Source organism: Onthophagus taurus, chromosome 10 (assembly GCF_036711975.1).
Source record: "Onthophagus taurus isolate NC chromosome 10, IU_Otau_3.0, whole genome shotgun sequence".
NCBI classification, from domain to species: Eukaryota; Metazoa; Arthropoda; class Insecta; order Coleoptera; family Scarabaeidae; genus Onthophagus; species Onthophagus taurus.
The window spans coordinates 3,386,089-3,403,349 of record NC_091975.1 but is presented as its reverse complement, the minus strand read 5'-3'; the positions used below and the strand labels follow the sequence as shown (position 1 = coordinate 3,403,349).

The window sequence follows — 17,261 nt, the reverse complement described above, 5'->3', positions numbered from 1 at the left end:
ACCCCCAAACTACCCCCTGAAACCAGGGGAATGTCATCTTTTCAAAACCCTGTTGCATTAGGGATGCTGAAAATTCAGATTTTTAGCGACATCTATTGGGGAGGAGGGATGGTTGCTTTAAATGTTTCATAGATGGCACTTTAAATATTTAAAGAATTATTTTTAGATAAAAATCAATAAAACGTACTATTTAAATAATAATACAACAATTAAACAAACAAAAAGAATTAAAAAAACATCAAATTAATGATAAATAAATTTTAACGGGAAATAAAAAACCCAACATGATAAGAAATAACGATGAGAAATCATCAGTTACAAATAAAGCCTCACATAAAATAAAATTATTCAAAAATAATTTTGAATTATATATGAATTAAATTAATGTTAGGAATTCTTTATTAACTCAAAACTTAAATTAAAATTAATTTTGAAATTATCATATTTAATTTCAAAATTGACATGAAGATAGTTTGATACGGTTAAGTTAGAAACCAACTTCACACAGCTTCTCCAGACATCAATTTACATCAAAATAAGAGAACTCGGAGCGATTTCAAAGTGCTATTAAATTAATCGAAAGAATCGCATAAACCCCAGGTGTGTTTATAAAACGAAGCCTGACGACAGCTTTAAAAAACAGCCTTAAAACCAATTAAGAAGTTTACAAAAGAAAACGGCGAATTGATTGTTTTACCACATAATCATCGGGTATGTTTAGATTTTGAAATTTTCCTGGAACGAATTGCTCATAAACAAAACGGCTCAAAATATCACTTAAACGAAATGGCTCAGTAAATTTACGGCAAACCGTCCTGTTATTGTAAAAAAATGGCAACTGCTTGTGTAAGTAACGATGAATTTTGGAAAGAATGTACGGATTGGTTGATAAGATGGGGTATTTTACGTCCCGATCATCAAGCTAATCTTCCCGATGCTAATATTGGCGATTTAGCAAATACCTTAAGGGATGGAGTTATTCTTTGTAAATTACTTAATAAAATTGATCCACAATGTATCGATATGAAATTAGTTAATTTAAAACCTGCATTTGCAAGGGTATGTACATGTTTAAACATAAACTAAGTTTTTTTAATTGTATTAATTTTTAGTTTTTGTGTTTGAGAAACATTGGACTATTTTTAAATGCTTGCAAAAACAGTTTTCTCATTTCCGATCATGATTTATTCGAAGATACCATGTTATTCGATTTATATAATTTCCATAAAGTTTTATGTACTTTATCAAAATTATCTTTATCACATAAAGTCTCAAAAACAATTGTGTAAGTATTTTAAGTTATCTGAAAAATGTTTTTTTTTTTAATTTTTTTGTTATTGCAGAGGATTTCATGCGAAAAACAGTAAATCACGGGAGGAAGAAGAGATCTATCAATGTCTACAATCCAAGTAAGTTTTTTAGTTTAATAAATTTCCTTAAAAAAACATTTGTAATTAAAAAAAATACGGTTTTTGAAGAATTAGCGAAATTAGATCTCCTAATGTAAACGTATTGGGTCCAAGTTGGCTACAATTTCAAATTCGTTGCCCCCAAATGGGAGATAGAGATGAAGAGGTTTACGATGATTTATGTTACGTGACATTTACGCGTTTAAGTGATGAGGTTTGCACCAAAAAACCTTTTTGAATGTTACTTTTTGTTATATCTGCGTTTTTTCTTAGATCCTCAAGTAAAAAAATCTAATTTTTATTATTAATTTTGTGCTAATACAATCTAATTTTATGCAACGTTTGCTTTATTATGCATTAATTTTCATCGGCTAATATGACTAAAAACAATATGTGTACTTGGTGTCCCGATGAGAGTATGGAACAGTTGTATCTCAATAATGGTAAGACCAAGAGAAATACAGTTTAGTGGTAGATGTGCTTAGCAGTTATCCAAAGTAAGGATGGCTTTTTTAAAATTGATTTCATCAAAACATCATCTCCTGGATCATTCAACCAATTTAAATATTTTTGGTCTTGTTTGAAACAGCTCGATATACAGCCACTCTGTACTCTTATTGAGACACCTGGCACAACATTAATGTTATAGATCAAAACGTTGAATGCAAAAATCGATCCATTAAAAAGTGTAGCACAAAATTATAAAATAATAAAAATTCTATTTTATTAATTTACCTTAGAGAAACATTGCACTATATTTATAAATCAATTTTTATTTTATTTTTATTTCTTTTTGTTACCATTAGAGAACCGCCTAAATATGATGCACTTAATGATATATACAGTCCAATTATAGAACAAGACTTTGAAAATACTTATCAATCTTTTGTGCATGATAAATTACCAAAAGCTGTAAGTTCTTTCTTTATGTTATTATTTTGCTTGCATTTTTAAAATAACATTAAATAATAACACTTAAATTAACCAATTTTTTTTTTGAAGCAATCAATTGATGAACCTTGTGAAAAACGTGATCACGTCATCAAAGAACTAATAGACACCGAAAGAAATTACGTTGAAGTTTTAACAAAACTCTACAAAAATTTTTATTTAAAACTTCGAAACACAATGACTCCGGATGTTTTAGAAACAATTTTTTATAAAATACGCGTAAGAATCATTTAATTAGAATACGAATTAATCAATTAATTTATTTATTTATTTTTAGGAACTTTGCGAAACCCACGAAATGTTTTTAGATCAACTCGGAAAATTAGGTTCGGTTAAATTAAGCCACATATTCATAAATATGCGAGAATCGTTCTTAGTTTATGGTGAATATTGCGCAAATTTATCAAATGCTTACGCAGTACTTCAGGATCAATGCGAAAAACACCCAGAAATTGGGGTGAAAGTTGAAGAATTAGAGAAGCAAGTTAATAATGGTCGTTTTAAATTGAGGGACGTCCTTTCAGTACCAATGCAACGAGTTTTAAAATATCACCTTTTACTAGAAAAATTAGTAGAATACACCGATCCAAAACACGAAGAATACAAGGACTTAAAAAGTGCGAGAGAGTGTATGATCGATGTAAATGGCTACATAAACGAATATTCGCGCGATACTGAATTAAAAAGTGTTATAAGACAAATTAGAGAGAATATAACGAATTGGGATGCACCGATTGGTTTAGAACAATGCGGGAAATTGGTTAAAGACGGGGAATTAAAGATAAAACCGCACGATGATGGGAAAATAAGAACGAGATATGTATTTATTTTCCAAAAATACGTAATTTTATGTAAAGCGCAAAAAGATGGGAAATTTACCTATCGCGATATTATGTCTTTAAACGAAATGGAGATACAAGAGTGTAACAATCGTGCCATTTTGAATCAAAATGCTCGATGGGGTTACCAATGGATTTTATTTAAAAACATTTATTCGACTGCTTATACTTGTAGCGTTCGAACAATTCAATTAAAAGAACAAATGGTTAAAGCTTTAAGGGAATGTATGTAAGTAATATTAATAAATTGGGACAAAATATAGTAAAACCTCAATATAATGGATGAGAAAACTAACTTTGCGTCTTTTAAGACTGCTAAACCCGAATGTTTCTAGTTCTAGAGTTAGTTCTAATGCTAGTGTTAATTCCCTCATCCGTTATATCGAGGTTTTACTATATTTTAATGGATTCATATTAATTTCTAATATTTAATTTTTTAGAGATAACTTAAAATTGCCTGAATTCGCAAATAAAACTCACAAATTTGAAATGTATACGTTTGATAAACCGACACTTTGCTGGGTTTGCGCAAAATACTTAAAAGGTCTCCTCTTCCAAGGTTATTTTTGTAAAGAGTGTGGCTCGGCCGTTCATCGCGATTGTATTCGAACCGTTGGAAAATGTGGAACTCCACCTCCATTAACCGCCGCTCGACCCGCTTTAACCCCAACCGTACCAAACATTAACGACCCTAACGAAAAATTGAAAGAGAAATTGTGGTTTGTTGGTGAAATGGATCGTCAAACTGCTTCTGCGAGACTCCAAGCTAGAGCTAATGGTACATTTTTGGTTAGGCTACGTTCAGAAAGTGACGATAATGTTAAATATGCGTTAAGTTTAAAAACTGATAACACAGTTAAACATATGAAAATATGTGCAACGGTGGATAATGTTTGCCCTAAATATTTTCTATCAAGCGCTAAATATTTTAATTCCTTAGAAGAATTAATTGGGAATTATCAATTACACAGTTTAAAAGAAAGCTTTGAAAGGTTACAAGAAAGTACTAAATTAGAATATGCTTTTAAAAATATGCGAGCGGTTGCTTTGAGAGATTATGAAGCGAGGGATGAGAAACAAATGTCTTTGAGAGCTGGCCAAGAAGTGATTGTTTATAGACAAGAAGGTTATAGGGATGGTTGGTGGATGGGGAGTTCACATACAAATGGAAGAACTAAAGTAAGTTGTTTTATTTTTTTTTTTTTAATAAAATTTGATGAATTTTTTTTCAGAATGGATTTTTTCCAGTCGACTGCGTTCAAATCTTAGAATTATTACATGCTCAATAAAAATATAATTAAAAAAATATATGGAGTGCCATTCGCGAAAATAAATTTATTAAATACCACATTCCCTGCCGATTTCAGTATTTGCAGTGCCAAGAACTAAGTTTACATCTGGTTAATTCCAAAAAAGAATTAAATTAAATTTTATCAGATGTACTCATGGCCTTATTTTGAATCATATCAGGCAGAGTGGAGTTTATTTTATTAATTTCTCATCGCACAAAAAGATACGTAACATATTTCTTTTTAAAACGGCTTTTTTAAATCGTCCATTTCGGCAACGAAGCGTTAACATAATTTTTTTATGAAAAATGCAAGATATAGGCCTAAAACAAAAAAATATAAATAAATAAATTACAGTTTTAACGTTTTTAAAAAGGAAATAATTATATAAATTATACTATATAAAAAAAAATTTATTCTGCACGCGTTTTAAGTGCTCAAAAATTTCTGATATAGAGAGCTCAACGTCTCCGGATTTTTAACGTAAATAAAAGCGATGTTGTATTTTACTTATTTTATTATGTATTTGTAGATATTTATATGTGTATCGTTTAATGCAAATGTATTTTATGTTATTTAAATTTTTTAATTCATTTAAATCCTTCATAAAAAATTATTGCATGAACAATATGATTTACATACAACTATTTAAATATATACAAAATAATAAAAAAAAAAACTAATACAGGATGGGTTGCAAAGCAAAGTAAGATGTGCTTTGTTTTGCTTATCTTATATTTAATCTATGAAAAAAACGTGAATTTTTGAAGAAGTGAATTTATATCTAAGAAGCCGCCAAACTCTGCAAGGAAAGCGAGAACATTTAAATAGGAAATGTAAAATGTTCAACAAGTTGCGCGATAAAGATGATACCTGACGAAGAACTGCAAACGTGACAACCCCTGAAAATTTAACGATGCGACTTTTCTATATAAAGAAAATTTTCGAAATCACTTGTGGGTGAGATACAAGTTGATGAAGAACCTGGTACCAACCATGAAGAAGACTGATTTTCTTCGATGTTAGCAGATAAGATAACACCTTTACTGACATTAACATTCCATCTTATAAACTCCTTGTAGTTCCAGGCTACTCCTATAGTATTATCCTAGATCTCCCGGAATATCCAGGGCTTCTCAATTAATTTTGCATTTCCCAAGGTAAGTAAATAAAAAAACTAGGAAAATGGATTATACAGGGTGTGTCAAATGTCTGGAATATAGCCAATAACTTCGCCATATGAGGTTTTAAAGAAAAATATTTGAGATAAAAATGTTTTGATTAATTGTGGCGCATTTTTTGGCGATATTTGGTTGTTTACATTGTTTTTTGATTCGTTGCTATGGCAACCAACATTGTTATTTTAAATGGGATGCATGTTTTTTTTAAAGAGGATTTAGCGAATTTATTATATTCGGGACATTTGACACATCCTGTATGTTATTAGATTTTCGAACTTATTTCTTTGTACTTTAAACGTCGGTTCTAATGCTTAGGTTATGAACATAACATCAGAAATAAGTTCTTCCATAGATGACGAGGGATTTTATTCAAAACGACCTGGTGTTAACAATCAATGTGGAGGAAAAAGTACCGCAAAATGTAAGTAATATAAAAATTAAACAAGTTCTATTATAAACATTCATTTATTACGTAACTAAAGAAACAAAAAGTTCATTCAAATCCAATTGAATAATACAAATACAAACTATAAACAACACTGAAAGAAAATTTTTATTATCAGTCGGTAATCAATCGCGGGGCACTGTGTTTGACGAAACAAAAAATATTGAATAAACATATCAATCAGTTCATCATGCACCTTCCGAACAAAGAAAAAACTAATAAAAAATAGTACAAAAAGGTGGCCACATTTTATGCACTGCTTTTATTATTAGCTACCCCACCATACCACCTTTCATTTCCACAGTGGTACACTTTTAATAAAAACCCGTACCTACAGATCCACAAGGCGACAACGTCCATCACAATTCGAACTTTATTTATAAAAAAAAATTATTTAATTTGGTTATTTTTATACAAACGAAACGGAACTCTAATTTTTCTCTTCTTTTTTAGCCTTTTGGTCTTCTGCACTTTGTTGCTCTGTTGAACTTTGTTGTTGTTGTCCGCTGGCGCCTTCTCTTTCAGAAGCCATCTATATAACAAAAAAAAATTAATGAAAAATATTAAAAATTTATGTTTTTCGTTACCTTTTTATAAGCCATTTCAAATAATTTAAGTGATTGTTGTTGAAGGGCGCTAGTTGTCTTACGAATTTCTTCCGGATCGACATCATCTTTTTTAGCTAATAGTTCTCTTACTTTTGCAGTTTCTTCTTTCAATTTATCACACTAAAAAAATAAAATAATTACAAAAAAACGAAGATGTGTATAAAATTATAAATTTACCTCTTCTTTAGGTAACTGATCTTTAAACTCTTCCATTTTCGTTTCGGTATCATGCACAATTCCCTCTGCTTGATTAATAGCTTCAACTCTATCTCTTTTAACTTTATCAGCCTTTGCATATTGTTCGGCATTTTTAACCATATTTTCAATTTCATCTTTGCTAAGTCCTCCAGATGATTGAATAACAATTTGTTGTTCCTTCCCAGTTCCCTTATCTCTTGCGGAAACGTGTACGATACCATTAGCGTCGATATCGAAGGTAACCTCAATTTGAGGGACACCACGTGGTGCTGGAGGAATTCCAACAAGGGTGAATTGTCCCAAAAGTTTATTATCGCCTGCCATTTCACGTTCACCTTGATGGACTTTAATTTCAACTTGAGTTTGTCCATCGGCTGCTGTTGAGAAAACTTGGCTCTTTTTAGTTGGAATTGTTGTGTTTCGAGAGATTAATCGTGTAAATACTCCGCCAAGGGTTTCAATGCCAAGAGAAAGTGGGGTTACATCAAGTAATAGAACATCGGTAACATCTCCAGCTAGAACACCGCCTTGAACGGCAGCTCCAACGGCTACAGCTTCGTCTGGATTAACCGCACGACTTGGTTGTTTTCCAAAAATATCTTGAACGGTACTTTGTACTTTTGGCATTCTGGTCATTCCACCGACCAATAATACTTCACCAACCTCGGACTTTGAAATTTCAGCATCTTTAATTGCTTTTTGACATGGTTGAATTGTCTTTTTGATCAAATCACCTACTAAACTCTCAAATTTCGAACGAGTCAATTTTAAATTCATGTGTTTAGGCCCGGAGGCATCCATTGTTAAATATGGCAAGTTAATATCAGTTTGAAGTGATGAAGAAAGTTCAATTTTTGCTTTTTCTGATGCTTCCTTCAAACGTTGCATCGCCATGGGGTCTTTAGTGATATCAATACCTTGTTCGCGTTTAAATTCGGAAACTAAATGATTGACCAAAACGTTATCAAAGTCTTCACCACCTAAGAAAGTGTCGCCGTTGGTTGATTTTACTTCAAAAACACCCTTTTGTATTTCCAAGACGGAGATATCAAAAGTTCCACCACCCAAATCATAAACAGCAATAATTTTATCTTCTGTTTTGTCCATCCCGTAAGCTAAAGCAGCAGCTGTAGGTTCATTAATGACTCTTAAAACGTTTAAGCCGGCAATTTGACCGGCGTCTTTTGTGGCTTGACGTTGGGAATCGTTGAAGTAGGCCGGAACAGTGACAACAGCATTTTTAACTTTTGTGTTTAAATATTGTTCGGCGGTTTCTTTCATTTTAATTAACACAAAAGCCCCGATTTGACTTGGAGAGTACATTTTACCATCGGATCCTTGAACCCAAGCGTCCCCATTTGAGGCACGTACGATTTTATATGAGACGTTATTCCTGTTATTAAAAAAAGAAATAAAAGAAAAATTCAAGAATCATCATGTAGCTTAAAAATCGACGATTTTTTTTAATCAATGTGAAGTGACACAAAAAACACGTTAAAAATAGAAAGAAAATGCGGAAAAGTGTAGAACATACCAAAAAAACACATTAAAGTTTCGATATGACGTCGCGTTTTGTGACGTTCTGTGTTTTGGCAGCAGTATATAGTATTCTGGATCTAGTCTTTCCAACAATATTTAGCATTCTGAAACTAGTTAATTGTTTGTTGGAAACAGTATCTTGTCTTTCCAAGCAGATAATATAGCCTCTCCCAGCAGTATTTAGTCTTCTCCAAGCAGGTCATAATCTTCTCAAGTAGTATATAGCGCTCTAAAAGCAGTAAGTAAAAGCAGTTGTTTGTTAGCACTATCTAGCCTTCTCCAAGCAGATTGTAATCTTTTGCACCATTATCTTGCATTTTGGAAGCAGTAGGTAGCTTTTTTGCAGGCATATCTCTTCTTTCCAAGCAGTTATTAGTCTTTTCCAGCAGTATCTAACTTTCTGGAAGCAGTAGGTAGCTTTTTGGAAAGCATATCTCTTTTCCAAACAATTATTAAAGTCTTTGAAAGCTATAAGTAGTCTTAGAAGCACTATTCTGCCTGTTCAAGTAGGTCAAAACCTTTAACAGCAGTACCTAATCTTTTCCAAGTAAGTTGTGGTCTTTTTCTGCAGTATCTAGCATTTTAGAAAGAGTAGGTAACTTTTTGAAATAGTATTTTCTCTTTCCAAGCAGTTTATAGTCTTTTACTAGCAGTATTTAATCTTCTAATAGCAATAATTAGTCTTTTACCAACAGTATCTAGCATTCAGGAACCAATAAGCTAAAGAGGAGTACAACATCACGTAAGATTTTAGGTTATCTTTAGTTTATAGATGGTAAACAACGACATTTTAGTCGTTGTGCGTCGAAAACCTAAGAAACAACCGTATTTAACTCAAAAATATGCATTTTAACCAAATGTGCTGCGATAATGTATGGTTAGCACAATCGTTGAAGTCACATCGAAACTTTAAAGTGATTTTTCAGTAAGTTTTATACTTTTCCGCACTTTTTTTTCATTTGTAATGGCTTACTTGAGTAATTTCTAATTAACTAATTACATACATGTCTTTTTTAACTTCTGGATCTTCAAATCGGCGACCAATTAAACGTTTAGTTGCGTAAAAAGTGTTGGAAGAGTTAGTTACAGCTTGTCTTTTCGCGGGCATACCAACTAATCGTTCTGAATCTTTCGTAAATGCTACGATGGAAGGTGTAGTGCGGGATCCTTCGGAATTTTCGATTACTTTGGCTTGTTTGCCTTCCATAACAGCTACACATGAGTTGGTAGTGCCCAAATCAATCCCGATAACGGCCCCTTTAACCCCTTCGGATCTAAACAAAGTATAAAATAAATTTTTGGGTAATTTCGGAAAAGTTAGGTTATGTCAACTTACTTGTTCCGTAATTGATCGTAACGCGGATAAAATACTGCTGCGTTGGCCTGAAACGGAAAAATTTAACGCATTTTAACGTAATCATATCGAAAAGGAACCGAAACGGCTCGAAATGAGAGTGTAAATTCTAGAATTACGCAAGAAACGAGCCGCTAAGAAAATGTGACAACTTACATTTTTCAAAATGTGCGAATAATTTCGGCGTTGATGCGCTTCCGCACCCAATTTCGCACAGTCGATAGCTCTGCGGCCCAATACTCTTGCTGCGGTCAACATTTTCGTTAGGTTTTTCTTGGAGTTTATCGTTGAAAAAACTCGGTTTTCACGTGCTCGATACCGACTGCCGGATCTTTCAGAAATGAAAAGGACGGACTTCTCGAATTGGTTGTTGCGCACAACCTCACGACCAATCACAGCGGGTTATTTTGACGCGGGATATTTAAATGTAATTCTAGAAAATTCCTATTAAGGCTATTACCGTATTATCTCAAAAGATAAATTTAAATTTATTATTTCGAATTGGTTTATTTATTCGTATTGTTTGTGATAATTACGCAATATTAAATAATTTATTTTGATGAAACAAGTTTTATGATGAAGTTAATTTTTTTTTAATTAAAAGGAATATATATTATTTAAGTTTTTATATATTATAACCCAAGATAATGTTAGACTAATTTTAATATTTATTTTACATTAATTTTTTTTATTTAAAACTTAACAATTAATAATTTATGGCGCCATCTTTAGGCGTTTTAATTAGAAAGGTATTAATTCAATTTAAATTACAATTTTTGATAACACTTCTTTTTATTAAATTATAAAACGATTTTAAACAATCGTTTGAAACATTTTGCATTAACTATATAAGAAAAATTATTTATATCAATTACGTTTATTGAATAAACAAATTTTTAGGTTGGCAACAAAATCAAAAAAAAAAGTTAGGTTATGTTGTAAAGTGAATGCCAATTTCTGCAAAAGTTACTAAGAAAAATGGAATTAACATCAGATTTAATAACGGTGCAAGGGCTTTTATTGAGTTCGGTGAAAGCCGCAGGGAGCTTTCTTAAAATTCTCTACAAAGGAGGTAAATTTTTAATTTATTATCTATCGAAATAATCACACATTTTTTTATAGGTAACGAGATGAAAATAGCAAATATTGTTAAAGAACTTGAAGAATTTCTCGAATGTAAAAACTACATAAATAAGCGTAAGATCGTTAAAACTTCTTTAAAAGAATTAGAATCCATCACATTTTTCTTAATCGTAAATTCGCAATTTACGAAAAATCAAATTGAATTAATTCCAAAAGAATACTCAAATTTAGTTAACATAACTCCCACGTTATCTCAATGCTTATTAGTAAATATAATAATTGATTTGGGATTAGTTGAACCTTATTGCGGAGCTCTACATTTAATTCCAATAGAACTTTGGGGACATTTACTTAATGAAATGATAATGTACCTTAAAAAATGTTCCCCAGAATTATCAATCGAATACAGTTACATTGTTATTAAAAATATAATCATAAAAATTGGTTGTTTGGATAACGAAATAAAACAACAAAGTCTAATAATAAATTCATTAGAAGATAACACAAAACAATTATTACTAAATTGTTCTCTGAGTAACATCCAAGCAACTCCAGGTTTGATTAAACATCGAAAACACAAATTAATGGGTGCTGCTTTTTTATCGATTTTGAAATTATTAAAATTGTGCCAAATTGAGAATAAATCATTGTTTATTACAATCGAAAATCTAGTAAACACCGCTTCTAGTTTAATGACCGTGGTTACAATAGATGTTTTTTGTACTTGGGCTGAAATTAAGCAAGGTGATTCACCATTACAACTAATAATAAGTGAAGAAGCGTATCAAATAATTGAAAAATATCAAAAATTTAAACCAGCAAAAGAATTTATACAAATGTTAGGTTCCGTTGCAAAGAAACCTCGCACAATTAGCGATCAAATCCGAACTGCAAATGTTGATACGATAATTCGTAAAGTTTCCGAAGATTCTGAAAATCGTACAAAGTGGTTTCGAGCTTTTCTATTAACGGATGTGTTTGCTAACTCAGCAGCAATTGAGTGTTTAAAGGAGAATTATCAATTATGTACATACCAAGACATAATTTACTTATTAAAAAAGTTAATTTATGTTAAAACATCCGAAAATATCGATTTATTTATTCAATGTACTTTGAATTTAAATAATACTGATTTAAAATCTTTATTAATGCGGCATTATTATGATAATGGATTAAAAAATAATTTGGGGGGTGACCAAAATCTAATTGAACAACAATTAATTTTTATCTTAAATAAATTGGATTCGAATAAAAACAATTTATTTCGAGAAATAATTTTGCTGCTTCTACGTGAACCAAAAATGGTGCTAAAACATCTTTATAAAGATTGTGTTAAAAGCGGGTTAGTTCTTGATTATTTAACAGAAACATTTCATGAATTGGAAGATTTTATTGAAGTGGAAGATTTATTTTTGGTGATTTTAAAAGAAATTTTAACCGAAATTAAATTGGAGAGTGGAAATTTAGATAATTACAAGCGATTATTTTCGGTTATTTCAATAAAACCATCGAGTTGTAAAAAATTAATTAACGAAATCTTAAAACCGAATTGTTTTAAATATTTTCAAGATAAAAACGATGAAGATTTAAAGTTATTATTGATCATATATTTGGAGTTGATTAATTTTGTTCCTTCTGAAAATGAAGAAGTGATTATTGAGGTGTTAAATTTTTGTGGGAGCGTTTTAGTAAATCGTCGTTGGTTAATTTACGATTTTTCTTACGTTAAAGTTGAGTTGTGTACATTATGTAGGGATTTTTTACTCGCACATAAGAATTCGCCAATATTTCCTACGTTTCAAACTCCAATTCATCCACTTAATGGATATTGTTTATCAAAAATTGATCAAGAAGAGTTTTTTGACAAACTTGTACCAACAATTTTTAATAGAGACCAACAAGTACCTTGGGTTTTAAAAGTAAATTCATCTTCATTAATTATTTCTTTATAACAATTTTTATTTCTTAGGTTTTACCGCTTTGTTTACCCGACGAATTAACAAAGATAGCGCAACGTTTAATTGAAAAATTAAATGAAATAGAAACTATCAGCCGCTTCGTCGTCGCTTTAGTATTAATTTCTGAGTTGGTCCAAACGCAACCTCAAGAAGGACCGGACAACATGAAGAACGGTTTAAAGTATTGTTTACATAATTTTGGGTATATTTTAAAAAATCTAATTATTCCTTTAAATCGGGATGAAATCAACGTTGTGATGGCGAGAAAACTTGGGGTGTTATTGAATCATTTGCCAGCGGATTTCGAAGATATTGAAGGGTTCTCATTAGCTGGATTAATTCCTGATCAGACTTTAAAAGATTTATCAAGAAATAAGAATTTTTTGGATGCTATAAAAGATATGAAATATCGAAAAGTTGCTATTAGTTTTGTTAAAAGAATGTTAAAATAATTTTTTTTTCAACTTAAAAGGTATCAGTAAATAATTTGACCATCATTCAAATACCATAGAATTTAAAATGAGAATTTTTCTCATCTTTTTGGTGAGTGTAATTGATATTTTCAGCTGTCATTAAAATAAATTATTTCATTATGTCAATCCACCTAATTTACAAAATCACTAAAATCGTAGTATTTCAACGCTGTCAATGTCAAACGTCAAATTTAAAATTGTGTCACAAAAATTAATTCAATTTGATATCAAACCAAAACAGTCGACATTAAAACTCAGTTGTCGTTTCGAATAAAACTAACACTAGACCTAGAATCATTCGGGTTTAGCATTAGGGATATAATGTAAGTATATTTACAATAAAGACACAAAATACAACAGCTAACGGAGGGTGACACGTGGTGTGACGTATTGGTCCTTTTAGATTCTACCGACCTTGTCTTCAATAAATAAAAATGTTGTAAGCGAGATCTTACCAAACAAATTTAATTTACACAACAAAACGAACGTTGAATTTTAATTCTTTTGAGTTCAAAAAGTTCGTTTTTGATTTTTGGGTTAAAATTTATTTGTTATATAACCCCAAATAAAAGAAAAAAAAGTTTGATTTCGATTTCGTTTTAACCTGTATTTAGTGGTTGGGGTAGGAAAACGAAAAGAAACTCGTTAGAAAGCCGAAATTGAATTTAAAATAGTTGTTGAATCTATTGGAGCGCGTTTTGCAATATATCTCTGTCACGTATCCCGCTTTGCACATATCAACGTTCATTATTTTTGACCTGGGTTAATAACACGTCTTTTGAATAACGAATTAGATTGTTTGTGGTTGTGTGTATAAAAGGACAGATTGTGTGGGTGTTAAATCAGAACGATTCCTTTATTTGAAGAAAACGGATTAACTCTAAAAAAAAATAAAAATGAACATACTTGTAAGTACTAAAATTTAAATCAAAGTCGATAAAGTAGTTACCATTATTCTTTCAGGTTATTTTCGGATTAATTTTAATTTCAACAAAAACTCAAGGAGTTGAAATTCTCACTCAACATTTTCCATTTATAGTAAATTACGCAACATCGATAAATTCCCATGTTATTAACCATAACGTTCAAGCTCCAATAATTCCAGCTCGTTTAGTTCAGCCAAATCAACTAATCCAACCTCAAAAAATTACATTTTCAACATTCCCAATTCAAGAAAACCCCAACAAATTTATAAATTTCAACGTTGATTCTCAGCGGGGGAACGAAAATTATCAACCAAACGATGAAAGAAATGAATCAATCGAAGTTGAAGCCGCTGGTTTAAATGAGAAGTCATCGAAGTTACAAAAACCGCAAGATTTTAACGAAAAAAGTCGGGTTTTGATGAAAAATAACCTTCCAAGTGGGTTTGTTTTTCATTCGAGAGTTGTATCCGATGAAAATTTAGCCAAACAAGATCAAATCGGAGCTTTTAGAATTGGTAAAGTTAAGCAAGACTTTAAAAATGAAGAATTGCAAAATAATCGGCAAGATAATAATGAAAGGAATCAAAGTAAAAGAAAAGAGCAGCCACAAGAAATTCGTTTAAATCAGTTTGGGAGGATAATAACTTTTTAATCAAGTTTTTTATTGATAATCTTGTACAATAAAATTTATTTTTAAGTTTATATAGTTACAATTAACCTTGGTATTTTTTTATTGTTACAATGGACATAAGAGTATATTTGAATAACATTGCCAAATTTTGTTGTTAATGATAGCGATATAAGCGACATCTAACAGTAGAAAGGAGAAACTATTACACTGTTAAGTTAGATACAAGACGAAATAAATTAACTTGTCAACTTGGTAAAAACGTATCGTTGTATGTTTTATAAAAATAAGTTGTAATAAAACGTTTTTAACAAAACGGTTCAGTGAAGCAGTAGTTTCTTGTGTATTTGAGAACCATAAAAGAATCCCAGAATAACATTTAGGAGATGAATCATGAACTTAGCCAAACTAAATTGTCGAAAATCTGTGTGATATAGTCAAGGTTTTAAATAAAATCGGTTTCGTTAACAATATTAAAGATAATTGATAATTTAGATTAGATAAAATGCTTGAAATAATTTGTTTTGCAGTAACTTTTTTATTTTCAATCATGATTGACTCAATTTTAAATTTCCATTTTTATTTTTTAAACTATATTTTTCCGACGATTGTATTTATAGTTTCCATTATAATAATTTACTTTAACTGGTCGTACAATTATTGGAAACACCACCATTTACCATTTAACCCACCAATTTTTCCTTATGGTAATATAAAAGAAATCATTAATGAAGAAAAAACGTTTGGGCAAGCTGTTGGAGACGTTTACAAAAAATTTAAATCAAAAGGACACATGCACGCGGGTTATTTTCTTCTACACCAACCGATTTATGTTCCAATTGATTTAAATGTGATTAAGCACATCCTTCAAATCGATTTTAATCATTTTATGGACCACGGAACTTATTACAACGAAAAACAAGATCCATTAAGCGCACATTTGTTCTCGATTGAAGGTGAAAAATGGAAAAATCTTCGAGTTAAACTCACGCCAACTTTTACCTCGGGTAAAATGAAAATGATGTTTCCCATTATGGTAGATATTTCAGAAAAATTAATTCAATCTGTTCAAAATGGGGGTTTAAATAAAGTCGAGGTTAAATCGTTAGCGGTACGATTCACAACTGATATTATCGGTTGTTGTGCTTTTGGGATTGATTGTAACAGTTTGGAAGATCCAAACGCGGAATTTTGCGTTCAAGGAAAACGAGTTTTCACAATGACTCGACTTGAATGGTTAAGATCATTTGTTTGTTTTATTTGTCCGAATTTTTCGAGATTTATCGGATTAAGATTTTTACCGAAAGGACCAACAAGTTTCTTTTGGAACATTATTAAAAACAATGCCGAACTTCGAGAAGAAAGTGAAATTAGAAGAAACGATTTTTTCCAGCTATTATTAGATTTGAAGAATGGTGATGAAAAGTTGAGTTTTCAAGAACTCGCCGCCCAAGCTTTTTTATTCTTCGCCGCTGGTTACGAGACATCTTCACTAACGCTTTCTTTAGCTTTGTATGAACTGAGTAAAAATGAGGAGGTCCAAAATAAATTAAGGGAAGATGTTTTAAATGTTATTAAAAAATATGATGGGGTGGTAACTTACGAAGGATTAAATGAAATGGAATATTTAGATAAAGTCGTTAAAGGTGAGTTTAAACGATTTTAGGATTTTGGTGTTAATTTTATTTTTTTTAGAAACTTTACGTAAATATCCTCCTCTTCCTTTACTTAATCGAATTTGTACTCAAGATTACCACATCCCCAATTCACAATTTCTCTTAAAAAAAGGTTTAAAAATCTTTGTCCCCATCGAAAAGATTCATTATGATCCCGAATTTTATCCAAATCCCGATATATTTGATCCCGATAGATTTACAGAAGAAAACGTTAATAAAAGACCTCATTTCTCTTATTTACCATTCGGAGAAGGACCAAGAATTTGTATTGGGATGAGATTTGGAATGATGCAAACAAAAATTGGTTTGGTAGGATTAATTAAAAATTTTAAAATGAGGACTAATCCGGATACTGAAAGTATTCAAATGAATACAAGGCATATATTAAATATTCCACTTAAACCTATATGGGTTGATTTTGAAACTGTTTAATTCTGTAATATTTTGAATTTAATAAACATATTTTAATTGTAAATTATACTCTGTTTTTAAACCACGAGGAGTAAACGCGAAAGTCAGATTTACACTAGGAAAAATCACCAGAAAATATCACTAGATATTTTGACGGTAAATTTAAATTAATAATTATTATTATTTATTTATTTACTTATTATTGTATTTATTTTCGTTTGTTATCGTCAACACTAAACATACAAATCTTTGATTATATATAATATGGATTGAGCTAACTGAATATATCTACT

General features: G+C 30.8%; 5 protein-coding genes across 6 annotated transcripts; 4 read left to right on the top strand and 1 right to left on the bottom strand.

Moving 5' to 3' along the window:
* The first annotated feature begins 32 nt into the window (after window positions 1-32).
* LOC111428537 (Vav guanine nucleotide exchange factor) lies at window positions 33-5,069 on the top strand. 2 transcript variants are annotated; one of them, XM_023064096.2, is made up of 8 exons: window positions 33-1,059; window positions 1,113-1,285; window positions 1,344-1,409; window positions 2,216-2,321; window positions 2,412-2,579; window positions 2,638-3,428; window positions 3,640-4,378; window positions 4,432-5,069. In XM_023064096.2, exons 1-8 carry the CDS (start codon window positions 832-834, stop codon window positions 4,486-4,488), a joined length of 2,328 nt encoding a protein of 775 aa, XP_022919864.2. In that variant the 5' UTR covers window positions 33-831; the 3' UTR covers window positions 4,489-5,069. The 2 variants fall into 2 exon arrangements, with proteins under 2 accessions (XP_022919864.2, XP_022919863.2); XM_023064095.2 differs by lacking the exon at window positions 2,216-2,321 and adding an exon at window positions 1,479-1,623.
* Window positions 5,070-6,115: 1,046 nt separating this feature from the next.
* Window positions 6,116-10,168, bottom strand: LOC111428538 (Heat shock protein 70 cognate 5). Its single transcript, XM_023064097.2, has 6 exons — window positions 9,970-10,168; window positions 9,796-9,842; window positions 9,464-9,733; window positions 6,900-8,313; window positions 6,702-6,842; window positions 6,116-6,646 (listed from the first exon to the last, which is right to left on the bottom strand). The coding sequence occupies exons 1-6, from the start codon at window positions 10,069-10,071 to the stop codon at window positions 6,545-6,547; spliced, it is 2,076 nt and encodes a 691-aa protein (XP_022919865.1). The 5' UTR covers window positions 10,072-10,168; the 3' UTR covers window positions 6,116-6,544.
* Window positions 10,169-10,727: 559 nt separating this feature from the next.
* LOC111428382 (uncharacterized) lies at window positions 10,728-14,955 on the top strand. The gene is made up of 3 exons (XM_023063875.2): window positions 10,728-10,885; window positions 10,936-12,815; window positions 12,866-14,955. Exons 1-3 carry the CDS (start codon window positions 10,792-10,794, stop codon window positions 13,304-13,306), a joined length of 2,415 nt encoding a protein of 804 aa, XP_022919643.2. The 5' UTR covers window positions 10,728-10,791; the 3' UTR covers window positions 13,307-14,955.
* LOC139431641 (uncharacterized) lies at window positions 14,161-14,955 on the top strand. The gene is made up of 2 exons (XM_071199649.1): window positions 14,161-14,235; window positions 14,291-14,955. The coding sequence occupies exons 1-2, from the start codon at window positions 14,224-14,226 to the stop codon at window positions 14,903-14,905; spliced, it is 627 nt and encodes a 208-aa protein (XP_071055750.1). The 5' UTR covers window positions 14,161-14,223; the 3' UTR covers window positions 14,906-14,955.
* A 431-nt stretch (window positions 14,956-15,386) lies between these two features.
* On the top strand, window positions 15,387-17,032 carry LOC111428388 (probable cytochrome P450 6a17). The gene is made up of 2 exons (XM_023063887.2): window positions 15,387-16,527; window positions 16,577-17,032. The coding sequence occupies exons 1-2, from the start codon at window positions 15,387-15,389 to the stop codon at window positions 16,987-16,989; spliced, it is 1,554 nt and encodes a 517-aa protein (XP_022919655.2). The 3' UTR covers window positions 16,990-17,032.
* Window positions 17,033-17,261: the final 229 nt, after the last annotated feature.

Excerpts from the sequence above, each read along its gene's own strand:
- LOC111428538 (XM_023064097.2), bottom strand. The coding sequence starts at position 10,071 with ATGTTGACCGCAGCAAGAGTATTGGGCCGCAGAGCTATCGACTGTGCG. Across the intron at positions 8,314-9,463 it reads CCAGAAGTTAAAAAAGACAT|GAATAACGTCTCATATAAAA; the intron begins GTATGTAATTAG and ends TTTTAATAACAG. Across the intron at positions 6,843-6,899 it reads ATCAGTTACCTAAAGAAGAG|TGTGATAAATTGAAAGAAGA; the intron begins GTAAATTTATAA and ends TTATTTTTTTAG.
- LOC111428382 (XM_023063875.2), top strand. The coding sequence starts at position 10,792 with ATGGAATTAACATCAGATTTAATAACGGTGCAAGGGCTTTTATTGAGT. Across the intron at positions 10,886-10,935 it reads TAAAATTCTCTACAAAGGAG|GTAACGAGATGAAAATAGCA; the intron begins GTAAATTTTTAA and ends ATTTTTTTATAG. Across the intron at positions 12,816-12,865 it reads AAGTACCTTGGGTTTTAAAA|GTTTTACCGCTTTGTTTACC; the intron begins GTAAATTCATCT and ends TTTATTTCTTAG.
- LOC111428537 (XM_023064095.2), top strand. The coding sequence starts at position 832 with ATGGCAACTGCTTGTGTAAGTAACGATGAATTTTGGAAAGAATGTACG. Across the intron at positions 1,286-1,343 it reads AAAGTCTCAAAAACAATTGT|AGGATTTCATGCGAAAAACA; the intron begins GTAAGTATTTTA and ends TTGTTATTGCAG. Across the intron at positions 1,624-2,411 it reads TTACGCGTTTAAGTGATGAG|CAATCAATTGATGAACCTTG; the intron begins GTTTGCACCAAA and ends TTTTTTTTGAAG.
- LOC111428388 (XM_023063887.2), top strand. The coding sequence starts at position 15,387 with ATGCTTGAAATAATTTGTTTTGCAGTAACTTTTTTATTTTCAATCATG. Across the intron at positions 16,528-16,576 it reads TTTAGATAAAGTCGTTAAAG|AAACTTTACGTAAATATCCT; the intron begins GTGAGTTTAAAC and ends TATTTTTTTTAG.